General features: G+C 54.0%; 1 protein-coding gene and 1 long non-coding RNA gene across 2 annotated transcripts; both read right to left on the reverse strand.

The window, feature by feature from the left end:
• Nucleotides 1-267: 267 nt before the first annotated feature.
• Nucleotides 268-3,984, reverse strand: LOC142906768 (uncharacterized). Its single transcript, XR_012930491.1, has 2 exons — nucleotides 3,607-3,984; nucleotides 268-3,569 (listed from the first exon to the last, which is right to left on the reverse strand). It is a non-coding gene; the product is annotated as an uncharacterized LOC142906768 (long non-coding RNA).
• A 183-nt stretch (nucleotides 3,985-4,167) lies between these two features.
• On the reverse strand, nucleotides 4,168-17,063 carry LOC142906769 (sperm axonemal maintenance protein CFAP97D1-like). The gene is made up of 5 exons (XM_076055230.1): nucleotides 16,583-17,063; nucleotides 13,080-13,160; nucleotides 12,060-12,178; nucleotides 9,512-9,743; nucleotides 4,168-4,408 (listed from the first exon to the last, which is right to left on the reverse strand). Exons 1-5 carry the CDS (start codon nucleotides 16,673-16,675, stop codon nucleotides 4,349-4,351), a joined length of 585 nt encoding a protein of 194 aa, XP_075911345.1. The 5' UTR covers nucleotides 16,676-17,063; the 3' UTR covers nucleotides 4,168-4,348.
• Nucleotides 17,064-17,565: the final 502 nt, after the last annotated feature.

Raw genomic sequence — 17,565 nt, forward strand, 5'->3', positions numbered from 1 at the left:
GTGGGTGGGTGGGTGAGTGAGTAGGTGAGTCTGTGGGTGAGTAGGTGAGTCTCTAGGTGAGTCTGTGAGTGGGTGGATGAGTCTGTGAGTGGGTGGAAGAGTTTGTAGGTGAGTGAGTGGGTGTGTGAGTAGGTGAGTCTATAGGTGGGTGAGTGAGTAGGTGAGTCTGTGGGTGAGTAGGTGAGTCTCTAGGTGAGTCTCCGTGTAGCTCAGTGTCTCTGACATGGCCATCATGAACCTCCTGAGAGAGAGAGAGAGAAACATGGCTCACTCTGAATCACAGTTTAATATCAGCAACACAGATCGCTACAACACACACAACACACGCAGACAAAGATCCCCACCCAGTGTAGCATATGAAGAGACTTACGACGCAAATGATCTTTGCGATTCTGAATGTGTAGAGGAAGAATCGGAGGGACCGGATGAAACACGCAAAAAAAAACTCCTCGCAAATCACGAGACGAGAGAGAGGGAGAGACTCAGACTCCACATCTACAGCAGCAGCAGGCATCGTGAAGATCAGGATAGAACCCACGACCTCCTGTACACCAGGCGAGGTAGTCAACATCTCATAGCCACCGTGATGATGAGAGAGAGACACTCAGACTCCACATCTCCAGCAGCAGCAGGCATCGTGAGGATCGGGATCGAACCCACGACCTCCTGTACACCAGGCGAGGTAGTCAACATCTCATAGACATCATCATCTTTGTCAGATTGAACTCCATGCAACAGTGGATAAGGGTCCGTCCATAAATGACGTCACGCACCTATTGGGGGGTGGGGGGGGGGGTCAGATATTTGTGACGAGGTGGGGGTGGGGGTGATTGAGAAATGTGACGTCACATCAAAACGCACAACAATAAAATAACTAACGACAACAGCACACGCTTTATTCTTCATCAAAGATGCTTCATAATAAATTGTTTTCTCCTACAGCATCAGAGCGCAGCGCCACGTTAAATGACGATAGTTTAAAGCCATTTGAAGCACGTTTTATAATTTATTTATTTGATTTTTTTTTTGGGGGGGGGGGTGGCAGAGCTTTGTGACGTCATATTTGAGAGAGGGGGCGGGGTCAAAAATCGTCGAAAATCGCGTGACGTCATTCACGGACCGCCCCTTGGCCACGACGATGACGATCACACAGAGAGACGGAGGAGCACGTGGCTTAGAGAAAATCACGTGGTGTAGAGACATCACGTGGTGTAGAGACATCACGTGGTATAGAGACATCACGTGGTGCAGAGACATCGTCACAATCGCAGTGAAATCACGTGGTGTAGAGACATCACGTGGTGTATAGAGACATCGTCACAATCGCAGTGAAATCACGTGGTGCAGAGACATCACGTGTTGCAGAGACATCGTCACAATCGCAGTGAAATCACGTGGTGTAGAGACATCGTCACAATCGCAGTGATTGTCATCCAGCAGTGGATCAGGTCACGTGATGATGATGATGATGACACTGAGAGAGAAAGAGAGAGAGACATCACGTGGTGTAGAGACATCACGTGGTGTAGAGACATCACGTGGTGTAGAGACATCACGTGGTGTAGAGACATCACGTGGTGTAGAGACATCGTCACAATCGCAGTGAAATCACGTGGTGTAGAGACATCACGTGGTGTAGAGACATCACGTGGTGTAGAGACATCACGTGGTGTAGAGACATCACGTGGTGTAGAGACATCACGTGGTGTAGAGACATCACGTGGTGTAGAGACATCGTCACAATCGCAGTGAAATCACGTGGTGTAGAGACATCACGTGGTGTAGAGACATCACGTGGTGTAGAGACATCACGTGGTGTAGAGACATCACGTGGTGTAGAGACATCACGTGGTGTAGACACATCACGTGGTGTAGAGACATCGTCACAATCGCAGTGAAAACACGTGGTGTAGAGACATCACGTGGTGTAGTGACATCACGTGGTGTAGAGACATCACGTGGTGTAGAGACATCACGTGGTGTAGACACATCACGTGGTGTAGACACATCACGTGGTGTAGAGACACCACGTGGTGTAGAGACATCACGTGGTGTAGACACATCACGTGGTGTAGACACATCACGTGGTGTAGACACATCACGTGGTGTAGAGACATCACGTGGTGTAGACACATGACGTGGTGTAGAGACATCATGTGGTGTAGAGACATCACGTGGTGTAGAGACATCACGTGGTGTAGACACATCACGTGGTGTAGAGACATCATCACAATCGCAGTGAAATCACGTGGTGTAGACACATCACGTGGTGTAGAGACACCACGTGGTGTAGAGACATCACGTGGTGTAGACACATCACGTGGTGTAAAGACACCACGTGGTGTAGAGACATCACGAGGTGTAGAGACATCACGTGGAGTAGAGACACCACGTGGTGTAGAGACATCACGTGGTGTAGACACATCACGTGGTGTAGAGACACCACGTGGTGTAGAGACATCACGAGCTGTAGAGACATCGTCACAATCGCAGTGAAATCACGTGGTGTAGAGACATCACGTGGTGTAGAGACAGCACGTGGTGTAGAGACACCACGTGGTGTAGAGACATCGTCACAATCGCAGTGAAATCACGTGGTGTAGAGACATCATGTGGTGTAGAGACATCACGTGGTGTAGAGACATCACGTGGTGTAGACACATCACGTGGTGTAGAGACATCGTCACAATCGCAGTGAAATCACGTGGTGTAGAGACATCACGTGGTGTAGAGACATCATGTGGTGTAGAGACACCACGTGGTGAAGAGATACCACGTGGTGTAGAGACATCGTCACAATCGCAGTGATCGTCATCCAGCAGTGGACAAGGTCACGTGATGATGATGATGACACTGAGAGAGAGAGAGAGAGACATTACGTGGTGTAGAGACACCACGTGTTGTAGAGACACCACGTGGTGGTAGAAACACCACGTGGTGTAGAGACACCACGTGGTTGTAGAGACACCACCTGGTTGTAGAGACACCACGTGGTTGTAGAGACACCACGTGGTGTAGAGACACCACGTGGTGTAGAGACACCACGTGGTTGTAGAGACATCACGTGGTTGTAGAGACACCACGTGGTGGTAGAAACACCACGTGGTGTAGAGACACCACGTGGTTGTAGAGACACCACGTGGTGTAGAGACACCACGTGGTTGTAGAAACACCACGTGGTTGTAGAGACACCACGTGGTGGTAGAAACACCACGTGGTTGTAGAGACACCACGTGGTGTAGAGACACCACGTGGTGGTAGAAACACCACGTGGTGTAGAGACACCACGTGGTGGTAGAAACACCACCTGGTTGTAGAGACACCACGTGGTTGTAGAGACACCACGTGGTGTAGAGACACCACGTGGTGTAGAGACACCACGTGGTTGTAGAGACACCACCTGGTTGTAGAGACACCACGTGGTGGTAGAGACACCACGTGGTGGTAGAAACACCACGTGGTGTAGAGACACCACGTGGTTGTAGAGACATCACGTGGTTGTAGAGACACCACGTGGTGGTAGAAACACCACGTGGTGTAGAGACACCACGTGGTTGTAGAGACACCACCTGGTTGTAGAGACACCACGTGGTGTCTCTACACCACGTGGTGTAGAGACACCACGTGGTTGTAGAGACACCACCTGGTGGTAGAGACACCACGTGGTTGTAGAGACACCACGTGGTGTAGAGACACCACGTGGTTGTAGAGACACCACGTGGTTGTAGAGACACCACCTGGTTGTAGAGACACCACGTGGTGTAGAGACACCACGTGGTGTAGAGACACCACGTGGTGTAGAGACATCACGTGGTGTAGAGACACTACGTGGTGTAGAGACACCACGTGGTGTAGTGACATCACGTGGTGTAGAGACACCACGTGGTGTAGAGACACTACGTGGTGTAGAGACACCACGTGGTGTAGAGACACCACGTGGTGTAGAGACATCACGTGGTGGTAGAGACACCACCTGGTGGTAGAGACACCACGTGGTGTCTCTACACCACGTGGTGTAGAGACACCACGTGGTGGTAGAGACACCACGTGATTGTAGAGACACCACGTGGTGTAGAGACACCACGTGGTGTCTCTACACCACGTAGTGTCTCTACACCACGTGGTGTCTCTACACCACGTGGTGTAGAGACACCACGTGGTGTAGAGACACCACGTGGTGTCTCTACACCACGTGGTGTAGAGACACCACGTGGTGTAGAGACACTACGTGGTGTAGAGACACCACGTGGTGTAGAGACACCACGTGGTGTAGAGACACCACTTGGTGGTAGAGACACCACCTGGTGGTAGAGACACCACGTGGTGTCTGTACACCACGTGGTGTAGGTCACGGTTTGTCGGGGCTCTTGGCCGCCACGTCCCTGGGGGCTCCTCCCGCGGGCTTTAGCTGCAGAGACGTAACAACAACAATCACAACAACAACCACAACAACAATCACAACAACAACCACAACAACAACCACAACAACAACCACAACAACAACTACAACAACAATCACAACAACAACAACAATCACAGCAACAACCACAACAACAACCACAACAACAACAATTATCACAACAACAATAACAACAATAACAACAACAATCACAACAACCACAACAATAACAATCACAAAAACAACAATACCAACCACAACAACAACAACAATCACAACAACAATAACAACAATAACAACAATAACAACAATAACAACAATCACAACAATAACAACCACAACAACAACAACAACAATCACAACAATAACAACAATAACAACAACCACAACAACAATAACAATCACAACAACAATCACAACAATAACAACAATAACAACAATCACAACAACAACAGTAACAACAACCACAACAACAATAACAACAATCACAACAACAATAACAACAATAACAACAACAATCACAACAATAACAACAATCACAACAATAACAACCAACACAACAACCACAACAACAACCACAATAACAACAATCACAACAATAACAACAACAACAGCAACAAGAATCACAACAATAACAACAACAATAACAACATCAATCACAACAACAATCACAACAACAACAATAACAACTACAACACCAACAACAATCACAACAATAACAACAACCACACCAACAATAACAACAATAACAACAATCACAACAACCACACCAACAATAACAACAACAATCACAACAACAATAACAACAATCACAACAACAATAACAACCACAACAATAACAACAATCACAACAACAATAACAACAACCACAAAGAGTGTGGTTGTCTTTTTTTGTTTGCATTTTGACTGCTTGTGCTGTGGTTATTGCAAACATGATGCCTTGAATAAAGGTGTCAGTTTTTGTGCCAGTTAAAAGGGTAAAACCTATTTCTGTATCTTGTTTCTGGCAAAGGAGGTCTCATAATGTAAATGCTCACCCCGAGCCCTCAATACTCTGATGGTGCGCTGTTTTTGAGTTGTACGCCTTTTGGCGTCTTCTGGTCCAACACCAATGGAGACTGGGCTCTAAGAAAAGCCGTCTCGGGTGTGGACCAATCAAATTCAAGGACAGTGCCAATATTATTATCAGAGTTGTCTCTTTTGTTTGCATTTTGACTGCTTGTGTTGTGGTCATTGCAAACATGATGCCTTGAATAAAGGTGTCAGTTTTTGTGCCAGTTAAAAGGGTAAAACCTATTACTATAACAATCACAACAACCACAACAACAACCAGAACAACAACCACAACAACCACAACAACAACAACTCGTGTGAGTGACATTGCATTGACCGCTACGCTGCACTACGAACCTGGCGACCTGAGTTCGATTCCCGTTCACGGCCAACACCGCCAGCGACGATTCTCTGAACCGGTCCTGGGCCTCCCCTAGGTCGACTCAGCCTCAAATGACTCCCTGGTGTAGCGGTGTAGCTCAGTAAAACATCGCTAGCACTGGGGGAGACAAAGGCGGTCGGGCGTGGTGCTGGCCACCCACCCCCTCGTGTGCCACAGTGCCGGCAGCCTTCATAGGCGCTGCTCGCTAACAGCACTTGCCCCTACAGTCTGTTAAGGCTATACGGGGGATCTTTGTCTGTGTATGGTGTGTGTCGCTGTGTGTGTGTGTCATTGTGTGTGTTACAGTGTATGTGTGTCATTGTGTATGTCATTGTGTGTGTCATTGTGTGTTACAGTGTATGTGTGTCATTGTGTGTTACAGTGTATGTGTGTCATTGTCTGTTAAGGCTATATGGGGGATCTTTGTTCTTTGTTGTTTTTGTGTGTCATTGTGTATGTCATTGTGTGTGTCATTGTGTGTGTTACAGTGTTTAAGTCGTGATTTAGTGGTAATTAATTGAAGGTGGAGGGGTTACCAGCCCCTCGCACCCGTCCAGAGCCCCCGTTTAGCCTCTGTGGTGGTCACAGACGCCATGAGGGGAGGAACCAATCGGAATTGGCCCTCCCCCCACAGCACTGTCCACGACAGAGTTGCCCGTCCAGCACCGCGAGGAGGTAGGGGGTTGTTTTGCCGGACATGATGCTGGCACCTGGCCTGGAGTGATTGGAGGGCATTGGCCAGATCAGCTCAATAACAACGGTAGGAGGCTGCTAGATTTGTGTGCAGCCCATGGGCTCGTAATTACCAACACGCTGTTCCGGCATCGGCGCATCCACACAAAATCATGGATACATGCCGGGTCCAAGCAAGAACAGCTGCTGGACTACATAGTGACAGACCAGCGGATGCGAGCCCATGTCCTTGACACCAGGACCTTCCGTGGAGCTAATCTGCCCTCTGACCATCGACTAGTCATCTGTAAGATGCGCCTGCAATTCTTCCACTCCGGTGGTGGGTGTACACCCAGGACCCCATTCCAACCTAAAGTGGCCTGGTGTTGGTTATCTGATGAAAGTTGCAAGCGAGAATTTCATCATCGCTTGCGGCTGGGGTTGGCATCGTCCCACACTCCTCCTGATGTCGAGGGTAAATGGACGAGGTTTAGGACTGTGACTCATGCAGCTGCAATGGCTGCTTTGGGTCCGCGGTCCAGACCTCCCCAGAGACCCTGGCTGACAGAGGAGGTGTTCAGGATGGTTGAGAAAAAGCGACAGGCCCACTGTCATAGGCTACAGAATCCCACGTCAGAGAATGAGGAGGCTTACCGCAGCCTTCGCTCGGAGGTTCGGAGAGCCATGAGGCGCTGAAAGGATGGGTGGTGGTCGCGGGTTGCTGAGGATACGGAGTCTGCCTCAGTGGCCCGCGATCACAAATCTCTATTTAACTCCATCAAAAAAGTAACCTGCAGTGCCATACCTGTTACCATCATTAGGGGAAAAAACAGTGATCCAATCTCCGACCCCCAGGAACAGGTTTGCAGATTTGCTGAGCATTTCCGTGAGGTCCTGGGGGAGGGAAAATCCCTCAGCCAGGAAAACATCGTGGCACAAAGTGAGGATGACCATGCTGAGGCTGCGGTGCCTCAAATATTGGAAGAAGTCACCCCCTGTGAGTGGCTGGCTGAGGTGCCATCTGTTGAGGAAGTACTCAAGGCGATCCGGAGTCTGAGACCAGGAAAGGCAGCGGGCGAAGAGATGATCTCCCAAGCGAAATGCCGAGGGAGGGTGGCGTTTGTGCACAGACTGCCCTATATGACATCATAACAACAGTCTGGACCACTGGACGGGTTCCGCAGGAATGGAAGGATGCCCTAGTGGTCCCCCTCTTTAAGAAGGGGGACCGCACAGACTGTAACAACTACAGGGGCATCTCACTCCTCAGTGTGCCGGGAAAGGTCCTGGCAAGGATTGTTCAACATGGCCTTGCCAGGCACGCTGAGGAGAGGCTTGCGGAGCCCCAATGCGGTTTCAGGAAAGGGCGGTCCTGCACAGATGCCATATTTTCTGTCAAGACCTACATCTCTGCTTTATTGGCCTGGTCAAGGCCTACGATACCATCAGTAGGCCTGGGCTCTGGGTTGTTCTTCATGATGGTGAGCGGGCCTGGGTAAAACTACGTGGCCGGGAGTCAGAGGCATTCCCTGTACACCTTGGGGTGCGACAGGGATGTCCTCTGGCTCCCACATTATTTAACATCTATTTTGACCACGTAGTTCGTGAAGCCTTCAATAGCTGTACCGGGGGAATTTCCATTTTGTACAGATATAATGGGAGGCTGATCGATGCCCGGGTGCGGTCAAGGGATGGCTCCCTATTGCTCAACCACGTTATTTATGCTGATGATTTGGTAATAGCTGCTCATTCAAAGGAGGCGTTTGAGACGCTGCTGCTGAGACTGGAGCGTGCCACTAAGAGATGGGGCCTTACCATCAGCCCCACCAAAACTAAGCACCTGCCTTTGTACCATCGGACACTCCACCTCCACAAATCCCAATCGGTGATGGGGCAGTTGTAGAGAGAGTGGAGAGTTTCCAATACCTGGGCAGTGTTTTTATGCCCGCTCCAGTTTAACAGCAGAGGTCTCACTCCGAATCAGTCGAGCGGCAATATCTTTTCATCGGTTGCGTAACGCTGTGTGGAAGCTACCTGGTCTGTCGCTCCGCACGAAGCTTCAGGTCTTCTCGGCCACGGTCATTCCCTCCCTTCTCTACGCTTGCGAAACGTGGACCCCCCCTAATGGAAGATCTTCGCCGGTTAGAAACATTTAGGCTGGCCTGCCTACGATCCATCCTGGGTTTAACCAGGCTGGATTGTGTGAGGAACTCACAAATCCTTGAAAGATCTGGGCAAGGTCCCATCGGTGAGCTCCTCCGGCAGGTAAGGCTGCGTTGGCTGGGTCATGTAGCCCGCATGCCCAGCCACCGCATGCCGAAACAGCTTTTGTTAGGTCGGATCGAGGGGGCTAAACGGGCGCGGCACGGGCTAGAGCAGAGATGGAGTGATGTGGTACAGGAGGACGTGGAGCTGAGTGGACTTGCCGATGACTGGTACCAGCGGTGTCAAGATCGGCCTCTGTGGAGGAGGCTCGTGAAGGATGCTACTGGGCAGTTGGAGGCAGTCGACCTCCAACAACAACGGAGGGCGGAGGAGCGACGCTCACAACAGCGAGCGGAGCGCCGGGTGGCTAAAGCACAGCAGGTTGGCACAGTAGGGGGCACAGGTGGTGCATCAGCCAGTCATCTCAGTCAGTCGACCCGTGGCACCTGGGTCTGCCCCGTGACCTCCTGCCAGCGGGCGTTCGACACTTCACGTGGCCTCAGGGTGCACATAGCCTGGCACAAGCGTCGTGGTGACGTCACCGCCACTTAGTGGCGAATGGCGGTTGTTGTTGTTGTTTGTGTGAGTGTGTCTGTGTGTCTGTGTGAGTGTGTCTATGTCCGTGTGTCTGTGTGTCTGTGTGTGTGTGTGTCTGTGTGTGGCTGTGTGTGAGTGTGTCTGTGTATCTGTGTGTCTGTGTCTGTGTCTCTGTGTGTGTGTGTGCTCGCTAACAGCACTTGCCCCAACAGCCTGTTGAGGCTCTACGGTACGGGAGGGCTGAACCTTCGTCTCCGTCTTACCTGTCCACAACCACCACCACCACAACCACCACCACCACCGCCACCACCGCCACCGCCACCACCACCGCGAGGGAAGCGGCTGATGTTGCTGGTGATCTGCTGCGAGCGAAGCCACTGCTGCTCCCACTGCTGGGCGCTGTACGATGGCTTCGACTTCTGCAGCCTCATCAGCAGTGCTTGGTTCTCTCGCGCCAGACGCTCCAACTCACGGCCTCGCTGCTCGCCGTTCAGGCTGAGAGAGCGGAGAGAGAGCGGAGAGAGAGATGGAGAGGGAGTCAGGCGGGAGGGGGTGATCGTGTGGGTAGTGGAAAAAAAATATCATTCGCCGGCACGGGTCTGGCACGGGTCTGGCACGGGTCTGGCACGGGTCTGGCACGGGTCTGCATGCATCTGGAATAGGTCTGGTACAGGTCTGGCACGGATTCGGCACGGGTCTGGCACGGGTCTGGCACGGGTCTGCAAGCATCTGGAATAGGTCTAGTACAGGTCTGGCACGGATTCGGCACGGGTCTGGCACGGGTCTGGCACGGGTCTGCATGCATCTGGAATAGGTCTGGTACAGGTCTGGTACGGATTCGGCACGGGTCTGGCACGGGTCTGGCACGGGTCTGCATGCATCTGGAAGAGGTCTGGTACGGGTCTGGTACGGGTCTGGGTAGGGGTTTGGTACGGGCCTGGTACAGGTCTGGCACGAGTCTGGCACGAGTCTGGCACGGGTCTCGCAACGCCCCCGGTATGGGTCTAGCACGCGTCTGCCACAGGTCTGCTATGGGTCTGGTACCGGTCTGGCACGGATCCGGCATGGGTCTGTCACGGGTCTGGCACGGTCCTGCCATGGTTCTGGCAGGGGTCTGTATGCGTCTGGCCCAGGTCTGATACGGGTCTGGCACGGGTCTGGCACGGGTCTGGCACGGATCTCGCACTGGCCATGTAGGGGTCCGACAGAGAATTTGGTACGGCCCCCCAGAACGGCTCCGGATACGCGTCTAGCACGGGTTTGGCATGTGTCTGGCATGGGTCTGGCACGGGTCTGGCACGGGTCTGGCGGCGGCCCCCGGTACGGGTCTGGCACGGGTCTGGCACGGGTCTGGCACGGGTCTGGCGGCGGCCCCCAGGCACGGGTCTGGCACGGGTCTGGCACGGGTCCGGCACGGGTCTGGCACGGGTCTGGCACGGGTCTGGCGGCGGCCCCCGGCACGGGTCTGGCACGGGGCTGGCACGGGTCTGGCACGGGTCTGGCGGCGGCCCCCAGGCACGGGTCTGGCACGGGTCTGGCACGGGTCTGGCACGGGTCTGGCGGCGGCCCCCAGGCACGGGTCTGGCACGGGTCTGGCACGGGTCCGGCACGGGTCTGACACGGGTCTGGCACGGGTCTGGCGGCGGCCCCCGGCACGGGTCTGGCACGGGTCTGGCACGGGTCTGGCACGGGTCTGCATGCATCTGGAATAGGTCTGGTACAGGTCTGGCACGGATTCGGCACGGCTCTGGCACGGGTCTGGCACGGGTCTGCAAGCATCTGGAATAGGTCTAGTACAGGTCTGGCACGGATTCGGCACGGGTCTGGCACGGGTCTGGCACGGGTCTGCATGCATCTGGAATAGGTCTGGTACAGGTCTGGTACGGATTCGGCACGGGTCTGGCACGGGTCTGGCACGGGTCTGCATGCATCTGGAAGAGGTCTGGTACGGGTCTGGTACGGGTCTGGGTAGGGGTTTGGTACGGGCCTGCTACAGGTCTGGCACGAGTCTGGCACGAGTCTGGCACGGGTCTCGCAACGCCCCCGGTATGGGTCTAGCACGCGTCTGCTACAGGTCTGCTATGGGTCTGGTACCGGTCTGGCACGGATCCGGCATGGGTCTGTCACGGGTCTGGCACGGTCCTGCCATGGTTCTGGCAGGGGTCTGTATGCGTCTGGCCCAGGTCTGATACGGGTCTGGCACGGGTCTGGCACGGGTCTGGCACGGATCTCGCACTGGCCATGTAGGGGTCCGACAGAGAATTTGGTACGGCCCCCCAGAACGGCTCCGGATACGCGTCTAGCACGGGTTTGGCATGTGTCTGGCATGGGTCTGGCACGGGTCTGGCACGGGTCTGGCGGCGGCCCCCGGTACGGGTCTGGCACGGGTCTGGCACGGGTCTGGCACGGGTCTGGCGGCGGCCCCCAGGCACGGGTCTGGCACGGGTCTGGCACGGGTCCGGCACGGGTCTGGCACGGGTCTGGCACGGGTCTGGCGGCGGCCCCCGGCACGGGTCTGGCACGGGGCTGGCACGGGTCTGGCACGGGTTTGGCGGCGGCCCCCAGGCACGGGTCTGGCACGGGTCTGGCACGGGTCTGGCACGGGTCTGGCGGCGGCCCCCAGGCACGGGTCTGGCACGGGTCTGGCACGGGTCCAGCACGGGTCTGACACGGGTCTGGCACGGGTCTGGCGGCGGCCCCCGGCACGGGTCTGGCACGGGTCTGGCACGGGTCTGGCGGCGGCCCCCAGGCACGGGTCTGGCACGGGTCTGGCACGGGCCCAGCGCGCAGTGGGAAAAGGTTCCCTGTTACCTGCGGGCGACGTAGGAGTTGCGGTGGTCCAGCCGCCCGCCCGTGCCGGCGATGTGGGCCATGCGGCCCAGCAGGGCCCGGTTCTCGTGCTCAATGGCAGCCACGCGCTCCTCCTGCGCCTGGTGGTGAGCCCGAAACGTCGACATCATCTCGACATCATCAACACCGACGACGTCGTCAACGTCATCGCCTCTGCCGCCGTCGCCACCACCGCCGTCATTACCGTGACCATCACGGTCACCACCACGACCATCATCACCACCACCACCATCACCACCACCACCACGGTCACCACCACCATCACCACCACCACCATCATCACCACCACCACCATCACCACCACCATCACCAACAACATCACCACCACAATCACCACCACAATCACTACCACAATCACCACCACCCTCATCATCACCACCATCACCACCACCATCATCACCACAATCACCACCACAATCATCATCACCACAATCACCACCACCATCACCACCATCATCACCACCATCACCACCATCACCACCATCACCATCACCACCGTCACCACTCACCACCGTCACCACCACTATCACCACCACCACCACCATCATCACCATCACCATCACCGTCACCACCACCATCATCACCATCCCCGCCACCATCACCGTCACCACCACCATCACCACCATCACCACCACCACTATCACCACCACCACCACCATCACCACCACCACCACCATCACCACCACCATCATCACCACCATCATCACCACCACAATCACCACCATTACGACCACCATCACCACCACCATCACCACCACCACCATCACCATCACCACCATCACCACCATCACCATCACCACTACCACCACCATCACCACCACCACCATCACCGCACATCGTTCTTGGGACGCCATCCTTCGAGAGCGGGCGATGAATCAAAATCCTAATTATTATCAATCATTCAATCAATCCTCATCAATCATCGTCATCATCATCATCAATGAACATGGTCGTGGTCATATCCTGCAGCTGTCAATGCACCTGCATCTTCTTGCTCCTCGTGTTGAGATGTCCGCAGGTCCTGGGAGAGCTGGTGTCCACCACGGGCTTGGCAGAAAGGACCTTCAGGGATGCATGGATCAGTTCAAACTCAACTAAAATTGGTGAACGTGGCGACGTTTTGTCACACTGTGAGCAGGCTGCAAGGCGCACACTCAGCTCAGAAGCGACCACGTGGATGTCACGCGTGATAGCTGCTCGAACAAGTGACGGATTAACGTCATCGTCATCATCATCGTCATCATCGTCATCGTCGTCATCATCATCGTGGTCGTGTTGTTGTGTGAATGTCTAGCGGCAGTCAAATCCTCTGAAGGCGTGGCGATGTTTATTCTAAATGTGGAGGGGAAAAACCGGAGACAGATCCACGCGAACACGGCCAGAGAGAGAGACACTCAGACTCCACATCTACAGCAGCAGGCATTGTGAGGGTAGGGGTAGAACCCACGACCTCCTGTACACCAGGCAAGGTAGTCAACATCTCATAGCCACCGTGATGATGATGATGATGAGAGAGAGACACTCAGACTCCACATCTACAGCAGCAGGCATTGTGAGGGTAGGGGTAGAACCCACGACCTCCTGTACACCTAGCGAGGTAGTCAACATCTCATAGCCACCATGATGAGAGAGAGAGAGACACTCAAACTCCACATCTACAGCAGCAGCAGCAGGCGTCGTGAGGGTAGGGGTAGAACCCACGACCTCCTGTACACCAGGCGAGGTAGTCAACATCTCATAGCCACCGTGATGATGATGATGGTAGAGAGACACTCAGACTCCACATCTACAGCAGCAGGCATTGTGAGGGTAGGGGTAGAACCCACGACCTCCTGTACACCAGGCGAGGTAGTCAACATCTCATAGCCACCGTGATGATGATGATGATGGTAGAGAGACACTCAGACTCCACATCTACAGCAGCAGGCATTGTGAGGGTAGGGGTAGAACCTACGACCTCCTGTACACCTAGCGAGGTAGTCAACATCTCATAGCCACCGTGATGATGATGATGAGAGAGAGACACTCAGACTCCACATCTACAGCAGCAGCAGCAGCAGGCATCGTGAGGATAGGGATCTAACCCACGACCTCCTGTACACCAGGCGACGTAGTCAACATCTCAAAGCCACCACAACATTCATCCAGCAGTAGATAGAACCATGGTGGGGGTGGTGGTGACACTGAGAGACAGGGAGGGGGTGGGGGTAGAGACATCACCACCATCGCCGTGGTCTGTCCACCGCTGGATGGCAGGGCCACGTGATGCTGGTTAATGGGAGCACGTGACCACAAATCCACTCCCTCACTCCCTCTTCCCCTCCCCCGTCCCTCCCCCCTCCCTCACTCCCTCCCCCATCACCCCCTCCCCCTTCCCTCCCCCCTCACTCCCTCCACCCTCCCCCCTCCCCCCTCACTCCCTCCCCCCTCACCCCCTCCCCCCTCACCCCTCCCCCTCACTCCCTCCCCCCTCACTAGTTGTGGTTGTGGTGGTGGTTGTTGTGGCGGTTGTGGTGGTGGTTGTGGTGGTTGTGGTGGTTGTAGTTTTGGTTGTGGTAGTTGTGGTAGTTTTGGTGGTTGTGGTAGTTGTGGTGGTAGTTGTGGTTGTGGTGGTGGTAGTGGTGGTGGTTGTGGTGGTTGTGGTGGTGGTGGTTGTGGTTGTGTTGGTAGTGGTGGTAGTGGTGGTGGTTGTTGTGGTGGTGGTAGTTGTGGTTGTGATGGTTGTTGTGTGGTGGCAGTTGTGGTGGTAGTTGTGGTAGTTGTGGTGGTGGTGGTGGTTATGGTGGTAGTGGTGGTGGTTGTGGTGGTTGTGGTGGTGGTTGTGGTTGTGTTGGTAGTGGTGGTAGTGGTGGTGGTTGTTGTGGTGGTGGTAGTTGTAATGGTAGTGGTGGTGGTTGTTGTGGTGGTGGTAGTTGTGGTTGTGATGGTTATTGTGGTGGTGGCAGTTGTAGTGGTTGTGGTGGAAGTCGTGGTAGTTGTGGTAGTTGTGGTGGTAGTGGTGGTGGTTGTGGTGGAGGTTGTGGTTGTGTTGGTAGTAGTGGTAGTGGTGGTGGTTGTTGTGGTGGTAGTTGTGGTGGTAGTGGTGGTGGTTGTTGTGGTGGTAGTTGTGGTTGTTGTGGTGGTGGTTGTTGTGATGGTAGTAGTGGTGGTTGTTGTGGTGGTTGTGTTGGTTGTGGTGGTGGTGGTTGTTGTGGTGGTGGTTGTTAGGGTGGTAATTTTGGTTGTGGTGGTGGTTGTGGTGGTGATTTTAGTTGTGGTGGTGGTTGTGGTGGTAGTGGTGGTGGTAGTAGTGGTGGTTGTGGTGGTAGTTCTGGTGGTGGTAGTTGTGTTTGTTGTGGTGGTAGTTGTTGTTGTGGTGGTGGTTGTGGTGGTAGTGGTGGTAGTGGTAGTGGTGGTTGTGGGGGTGGTGGTTGTGGTGGTAGTTGTGTTTGTTGTAGTGGTAGTTGTGGTTGTGGTGGTGGTTGTGGTGGTAGTGTTGTGGTGGTTGTGGGGGTGGTGGTAGTAGTGGTGGTAGTTGTGGTAGTAGTTTGGGTGGTGGTAGTTGTGGTAGTGGTTGTTGTGGTTGTTGTGGTGGTGGTAGTTGTGGTGGTGGTAGTTGTGGTGGTGGTTGTGGTCGTAGTGGTGGTTGGGGTTGTGGTGGTTGTGGTGGTGGTGGTGGTAGTGGTGGTGGTGGTGGTAGTTGTTGTAGTGGTGGTTGTGGTTTAGTTGAGTTTGTTGTGGTGCTAGTTGTGGTTGTTGTGGTTGTGGTGGTAGTTGTGGTTGTCGTGGTGGTAGTTGTGGTTGTTGTGGTGGTTGTTGTGGTGGTGGTAGTTGTTGTGGTGGTTGTGGTAGTTGTTGTGGTGGTTGTCGTGGTAGTTGAGTTTGTTGTGGTGGTTGGTGTGGTTGTTGTGGTTGTGGTGTTAGTTGAGGTTGTTGTGGTGGTTTTGGTTGTTGTGGTTGTTGTGGTTGTTGTGGTGGTGGTAGTTGTGGTTGTTGTTGTGGTTGTTGTTGTGGTTGTTGTTGTGGTTGTTGTTGTGGTTGTGGTTGGTGTGGTTGTTGTTGTGATGGTTGTTGTGGTTGTTGTTGTGGTGGTAGTTGAGGTTGTTGTGGTGGTTGTTGTGGTTGTGGTGGTTATTGTGGTTGTTGTGGTTGTTGTGGTAGTTGTTGTGGTGGTTCTGGTGGTAGTTGTTGTGGTTGTTGTTGTGGTGGTAGTTGAGGTTGTTGTGGTGGTAGTTGTGGTTGTTGTGGTTGTTGTTGTGGTTGTTATGGTTGTTGTGGTTGTTGTGGTTGTTGTGGTGGTGGTAGTTGTGGTTGTTGTGGTGGTGTTGTGGTTGTTGTGGTGGTTGTTGTGGTTGTTGTGGTGGTTGTTGTGGTTGTTGTGGTAGTTGTTGTGGTGGTTGTAGTTGTGGTTGTTATTGTTGTGGTTGTTGTGGTAGTTGTTGTGGTTGTTGTGGTTGTGGTTGTTATTGTTGTGGTTGTTGTTGTTGTGGTAGTTGTTGTGCTACCTTCCGCCTGTGCTCGCCGTAATTTGTCTCATCCCATCGCTTCTGCAGCAGGCGACTGCTGGATGGCAGCATGGACGGGTGGGAGCGGTGCATGGGGCAAGCACCCCAACAACCACCACAACCACAACAACAACCACAACCACAACAACCACAACCACAACAACCACAACAACCACCACCACCACAACGACCACAACCACAACAACAACCACCACAACCACAACAACCACAACCACAACCACCACCACCACAACGACCACAACCACAACAACCACAACAGCCACCACCACAACCACAACAACCACCACCACCAACCCCCACCACAACAACCACCACCACAACAACAAACACCACCACAACAACCACAACCACAACAACCACAACAACAACAACAACCACCACAACAACAAACACCACCACAACAACCACCACCACAACAACCACCACCACAACAACCACCACCACAACAACCACCACCACAACAACCACCACCACCACCACCACAACCACCACCACCACCGTCTCCACAAACCGCCACCGACAGCGGCAGCGCCTCCTGTGAGCAGCCAGAGAGAGAGTGGGGACAGAGAGGGGGGGAGGGGTGGAGAGAGGGAGGGGGGAGAGGGGGCAGGGGGGGAGAGAGGGGGCAGGGGGAGAGTAGGGGGGGGGGGTAGAGGGGGGGGGAGGAGAGAGTTGGCAGAGTGGAGAGAGGAGAGAGTGGAGAGGGGGGGAGAGGAGAGAGTTGGCAGAGTGGAGAGAGGAGAGGGTGGAGAGGGGGGGAGAGGAGAGAGTTGGCAGAGTGGAGAGAGGAGAGAGTGGAGAGCGAGAGGGGAGGGTAGAGGGGGGAGGGAGTTGAGAGGGGGGTGGGAAGAGAAGAGACGTGAGAGACTTGACAGAGGAGTGTAGCAGATGGAGGGGAGAGAGTGGAGAGAGTGGAGAGAGACGAGAGAGGAGGTACAGATGGAGGAGCTATGGAGAGAGAG

Source organism: Petromyzon marinus, chromosome 70 (assembly GCF_048934315.1).
Source record: "Petromyzon marinus isolate PM22_M1 ecotype Great Lakes invasive population chromosome 70, UKy_Petmar_22M1.pri1.0, whole genome shotgun sequence".
NCBI lineage: Eukaryota > Metazoa > Chordata > Hyperoartia > Petromyzontiformes > Petromyzontidae > Petromyzon > Petromyzon marinus.

Bases quoted from the DNA above. Each gene is read 5' to 3' on its own strand.
- LOC142906769 (XM_076055230.1), bottom strand. From the start codon at position 16,675: ATGCACCGCTCCCACCCGTCCATGCTGCCATCCAGCAGTCGCCTGCTG. The intron at 13,161-16,582 runs GTAGCACAACAA...GCATCCCTGAAG, and splicing joins ACGGCGAGCACAGGCGGAAG to GTCCTTTCTGCCAAGCCCGT. The intron at 4,409-9,511 runs GTAAGACGGAGA...ACGTCTCTGCAG, and splicing joins GTGGTGGTGGTTGTGGACAG to CTAAAGCCCGCGGGAGGAGC.